The 6,228-nt window shown below is 32.0% G+C and overlaps 1 protein-coding gene across 1 annotated transcript; it reads right to left on the minus strand.

Annotated features, from left to right (window-relative positions):
* Nucleotides 1–251: 251 nt before the first annotated feature.
* LOC149175668 (benzyl alcohol O-benzoyltransferase-like) lies at nucleotides 252–4,811 on the minus strand. The gene is made up of 2 exons (XM_089422918.1): nucleotides 4,204–4,811; nucleotides 252–1,245 (listed from the first exon to the last, which is right to left on the minus strand). The coding sequence occupies exons 1-2, from the start codon at nucleotides 4,732–4,734 to the stop codon at nucleotides 373–375; spliced, it is 1,404 nt and encodes a 467-aa protein (XP_089279044.1). The 5' UTR covers nucleotides 4,735–4,811; the 3' UTR covers nucleotides 252–372.
* Between the last annotated feature and the right edge of the window lie 1,417 nt (nucleotides 4,812–6,228).

Raw genomic sequence — 6,228 nt, forward strand, 5'->3', positions numbered from 1 at the left:
CAAACAAATTTGAGTGTAAATATACCAATAAAATGCTGTAAAACTTAGAATAAGGAAACAACCACCTTAAAAAATAATATAATTTTTTATTTAAATTTTACAGTGTATTCGATCCTATGACAAACATGGTATATTCTGTAAGAAAGCATGTGTAAGACCCTCCCACTGGGGATTAAAGAAAAGATAATATGAACAGAATGAAGAAGAAAACCGTTGACATTGAGACACATTGCCCATAACCGTTGAGAAGTAAGCTGGTTCAATTCATAAAAAATATACACAGAAAAACAAACTCTAGAGTTTCGTTCGACTGTCAGCACGAATGAGTTTCTGTGAAGTATAGGATCTTCACGGTGGCTATTCTATTCTATTCTAGACGTTTATGCTGCTACTTACAATTTCTTCAAATTTTTCCATGGCAACGTGTGGCAGACACACAGGAGCTACGATTCCTTGAAAGTCTTTCATTAGAGGAACGGAGAAATTTGACCACCCAGGTGTTAGCTCCCACGGAAAACCTGCATACGCTGCTTTCCCCCACCCAAAATCAGCTTTGGCATATTCAAGTTTGGACAAGTCTGTAATAAAATAAGAGCCGCCGACTGCAAAGTGTGGGCGCCCTTTCACTTCCATCATATCGATAGCAGATCGCAGATATTTATCGTCGATCCTTCTCTTGGCTTCGTTGATTAAATTTACAGCGAAAGACAACGGCTGGTGAGTTAGATCCCCCACTTTTGCCTCAGCGCAGGCAAAGCTTATTGCATTGCCATAGTAACCGGCCGGAAGAGGCGGTTGAAATCGAGAACGGGCGTTCAAAGCAAACAACATTTTCAAACCTTGGTCCGCAGGGAGCTTCAGTGCCTTGGTTCTTGATTGCCACAAACAAGCCGATAACGCTTCGAATGTGGTACAGTTGCTGCCTTCTACCTGTCGTTTTAAGGCCTCGATGTCTCTTAGCCCAAAGAAGAATGACTTATTAATGTTCATTTCCTCCTGAAGCGCCATTAATTGTTTATATTCATCGGGCGTCGGTTGGTCATACTCAGGGTGGGAAAATTCCACGGTAGGCTTCTCTCTTGGTCGGAGGATTTCTCTATTCCAAACAGGTGGAACCACGGGGCTCGCCGCGCCTCTTGCCATTTCAGCCATAGCTTTAATGAATTGGGCGATACCAACACCATCACTCATGCAGTGATTGGAGCGCAAACCCAATACGAAGCCTCCACATCTGAGACGCGTTACCTGGAAATTCACAGGGTACAAAATTCTATCAGATTAGCCTCGACATGTGATACCGGATAGTTCCGACTTGAGGGCAAATATGAATTAATATTTCATAGGCACACTCGAAAAAAGAGAGTTGTTAGTTTATTAGAGTAGTTTTTAATTATATGTAATGTATTGCGATGGACGATATCTCATAATTTACCTACTCAAACTAATTTTATAATATTTCAATCATCTACTCACAATCTAATTTTATATTTTTAAACTAATTTTATTACATTTGAACAATTTTTAATTGGTTTTATATTTATAAAAGGTAAGTATTAATTTAAAAAAAATCATTAAAAGCTTCTTATATTTCTATGTTATCTTAATGGAGATTATGTTTACACGGAAGTGATCCCATACCAGCAATATTGACAATATATCCAACTAAATCCTAATAAGGGGAATATTAGCTTATGAAATTTATTTATTTGTTTTTTTAATATTTATTATATTTATATTGTTTTTTGTTTGTCAAATTGTATGTGATGTTTTAAGTTTGATTTGTGGTTTGAGGAATTGTAATTTAGGGGCATTTAAAGTATTAAAGTCACTTAGAGCCACACTAACCTTTAGTTCAGTGGATTTTTAAGCATGTCTTCTCCTCTTAGCACATAACCAACTCTAATAAAGTTTACTAGCCCTTAACTAAATAGATTTTTAAACATGTCTCTTCCCCCTAGCACAAAACCAACCCCGGAAAAATTTGATTAAGACTTGACTTTATTATAATTATACTTATTATAAATACATTACCCTTATATATTTATATAAATATATATATTATATTAATATTTATAATTAAGTTAAATTATGTTATATTAACACTCTTTCTGCCTTATTATATTTATACTTATTAGGAATATATTACCCTTATATATTTATATAACTATTAATAGATATTATATTAATATTTATAATTAAATTAATTATGTTATATTAACATTTTTTTTATATTATTGATTTCCTTGTTAAGATGTTAATTTTTGGTTTTGAACTATTTAATTAAAATTATTTGGTTTTCTTTGTAAGTTTGGTAGGCGTACATCTTCATCAAGTCTAATATATCACCAGGATAGAAGTAAGCAATTGAACTAGTGACTTCACATCAAAAAGTGGCTTCTGCCAAATCACCATCTATCCAAAACATCATAAACAAAAGTATTTGATTTTAATTTATTTTAATTTTTCTTACCATTTATATTATTTGACCATTCTTTATTTATAATTTTTTTAACTTGACTTCTTATATTTATACTTTATATTTATACATTATTGTAAATATTTGATTCTTGTTTATCCAATAAAAAGCTCTCTTCTGCTAGCATCTCAAGCATTTATGAGCTTCTACTTTTCAATTAACCTAACTTCACTTTCAAATAACCTAACTTCTCTTCTGTTGGCATCTATCATTACTTTCTATCAGTGCTCATCAAATTTCATATCTCTATCCTCACATGAGCCACACTTTGATAACTATAAATATTGACCATAAGTAGAAAAACAAAAATTCAATTCTCACACAAATGTCCTAGTCTAAGTGTGAGAAGATTCACACTTATCATTAATTTTATGGGTAGAAAAGTTCACAAATACCAATAACATGATGATAATCAATTGAACGCTTCAGGTTAGAACTCATCAAAGTAACAACTTCTCTGCAAAGACAATTGATTAAACTAGGCGAACAAAGTAAGACAATTCATTAAACTATTTTTTAGTCTAACAAAGTAATTTGTTATTGAGCCTAGAGTCTCATTCTACAGCCCAATACCACTCTGAAAATATTCACACTAATCTTCATTAATTTTATGAGAAGAAAAGTTCACAAATACCAATAACATGATGATAATCAATTGAGCACATCCGGTTAGAACAGATCAAAATAACTACTTCTCTATAAAGACAATTGATCAAACTAAGCGAAAAAAGTAAGACAATTGATTAAACTATTTTTTAGTCGAACAAAGTAATTTGTTATTGACCTTAGAGGCTCATTCTACAGCCTAATACCACTCTCAGAATATTCACACTAATCTTCATTAATTTTATGGGTAGAAAAGTTCACAAATACCAATAACATGATGATAATGAATTGAACACTTCCCCTTAGAACTGATCAAAGTAATGACTTCTCTATAAAGACAATTGATCAAACTAAGCAAACAAAGTAAGAAAATTGATTAAACTATTTTTTAGTCAAACAAAGTAATTTGTTATTGAGCACAAAGGCTCATTCTACAGCCCAATACCACTCTTAGAATATTCACACTAATCTTCATTAATTTTATGGGTAGAAAAGTTCACAAATATCAATAACATGATGATACTCAATTGAACACTTCGAGTTAGAACTGATCAAATTTCTCTATAAAGACAATTGATCAAACTAGGCGAACAAGTAAGACAATTGATTAAACTATTTTTTAGTCTAAAAAAATAATTTGTTATTGAGCCTAGAGGCTCATTCTAGAGCCCAATACCACTCTGAGAATATTCACACTAATCTTCATTAATTTTATGAGTAGAAAAGTTCACAAATACCAATAACATGATGATAATCAATTGAACACTTCCAATTAAAACTGATCAATGTAACTACTTCTCTATAAAGACAATTGATCAAACTAGGCAAACAAAGTAAAATAATTGATTAAACTATTTTTTAGTCAAACAAAGTAATTTGTTATTAAAATTTAAGTTTAGAGGTTCATTCTAATGTATAAAATTATAATTTTTTAAAAAAATCTAAAAATAAAAAAATTTAAATAACTATACAAAATATTTAAATAATATTTAATTTACCCATAGAAAAATTAGATTAACCTCTGACATAAATCTGTATTTAAAATAGACCTTCTATAAAGACAATTTATCAATCTAATTTCAATCTAATTCTTGAAATGATCAAATGTTTCTCCAAATTACCTGAACGAGTAGTAGTGGAGAGTCTGTGATGTTTTCGGAACCTGGAACGTTATTGATAAATTCATCTCCACGAGGAATAGGTGGATACAGATCTCCGAAGTCTCCGAGGGAAATATCGGCATCCGCTTCTACGAAAAGAACACCCTCGCCAGTGCAGTCCACGGTGAGTTTACCGTTATCTGCATCTCTCAATCTTCCGGCAAAAGGATAGTAATGCACCAGAACCTTTGCGAGAGCCTCTTTCACAACTTTGACGGGATCCTCTTCATTCTTCTTCTTCGAGGAATCGCTGTCGCTGCGATAAAATAGAAGCTTGGGAGTCTGATACCTTACTCCCCGTTGATCGTCAATGTTCGAAAGATACAGCGATTGACGGGGAGTGGGGCGATCGGGGGCGACGAACACAGGTGGCTTCCTAGTGATCGTAAAGTTGGGAGCAGTCCTTGGAAGGGCACACAACACGCCAGAAGAAGAGTAAGCAGCCAGTCGCCCTGCTGCCTGTCTAACAGTCGTCGATCTCAGAACGGCCATGGAAGCTCACGAGCTAGTAGACAACTTCAATCGCAATGATAATGATAAACTGTCGGAGTCACACTAATTTCTCCAAACGTAGCGCACTGATTTGGGAGGTTAATGCGACCTGGGCCAAATTTATGGACGAGCACCTGACTATAGCGGATTAAAAAAACAAAAAAAGGCATCTGCATACTTTGGCGCTCTACGTCCGGTAATGTACCCGGAAAGGATTAAAAGTCAACTACGATGTCACGGAAGCATCTACGGTATTTTGGCCTTAGTGTCTGTCCAATAATGGGTAATTTGCGGCCTTACTGTCTGTCCAATAATGGGTAATTTGGGGAGAAACACCTGTCCATTCAGCGTACAAACCTGGATGCCTCGTCATAATGGGTAATTTGGGGAGAAACAAATGCCCCCAACACCGACTCGCATCGCAGGAGCGTACAAACGAGTATCTCTCGCCCTTCTATTAATGACTTCAACTAATTATTCCTTCAGCTAATTTAATAATTTAATCAACTAAATCTAGCCGTTTCTTAATCAATTATAGCCTTTGTCCAGTCTAGTCTAATATAGCCATTTGTTCTGACGATGAACCACACTGGTTGGTTGGAAAGGCCTCGATAGAATTTTTTTGCTGTGATTTTTCCGAAAATATTTTTATACTCTCAGAGTATTGATGCATCATATATATATATATATGTATTTTTATTTATTTATTGATTATTAATGCTGCTAATATTTTATTTTTTTAATTATAATTATGAATAATTATAATGATGTACAAACGAGTATTGATGTATCGTGTGTGTGTGTATATATATATATATTTTTTATTTATTGACTATTAATGTTGTTAATATTTTATTTTTTTAATTATAAATATGTAAATCTATGTTATATTTTATTTATTGAGTATTAACGCTGTTAATATTTTATTTTTTAATTATAATTATGTAAATTCATGTTATTTTTAAATTTTTATCGGCATTAATAAGCATTAAAATATTTATCTTTATTTTATTTTAGACATTTATAATTTGTAAATAGTTTTTATTATAATACAATGAGTCAATATTATAGTTTATCAATATCATGTACTTAAAAAATCATAACTCATTTCATGTGACACTTGTTTATATGGTTTTTTTTAACTTAATTAATTTAATTAAAAAAAAAAAACAAAAAATGCATAATTATTTTGGAAGTAAATATCAACTTTTGATTTGTTTATACTACTATGAATATTTTAGAATACCCTCTCGAAGTTAAATTTTTTACTTTCTCCCTAATAATTATTGATAATTAAATTAAAATTCTAGAGGTCATATATCAAAGTAGTTATCAAAAACTACAACTAACTCAAAAAAATATATCTAAAATGTTACTTCATTTTGAAGGATTTAATCTCTTTTTTAACCTTTGAATTTAGACTTCTATGATCCATAATAATTGTAACAACATCTTTTGGTCAAAATCACATAGGACAAGATGAGGAATCAAATG

This window comes from Pinus tabuliformis, chromosome 4_1, assembly GCF_031772625.1.
Source record: "Pinus tabuliformis cultivar Carrire ecotype Pingquan chromosome 4_1, CPIR1, whole genome shotgun sequence".
Classification (NCBI taxonomy): Eukaryota; Viridiplantae; Streptophyta; class Pinopsida; order Pinales; family Pinaceae; genus Pinus; species Pinus tabuliformis.

Excerpts from the sequence above, each read along its gene's own strand:
- LOC149175668 (XM_089422918.1), bottom strand. The coding sequence starts at position 4,734 with ATGGCCGTTCTGAGATCGACGACTGTTAGACAGGCAGCAGGGCGACTG. Across the intron at positions 1,246-4,203 it reads CTCCACTACTACTCGTTCAG|GTAACGCGTCTCAGATGTGG; the intron begins GTAATTTGGAGA and ends GTGAATTTCCAG.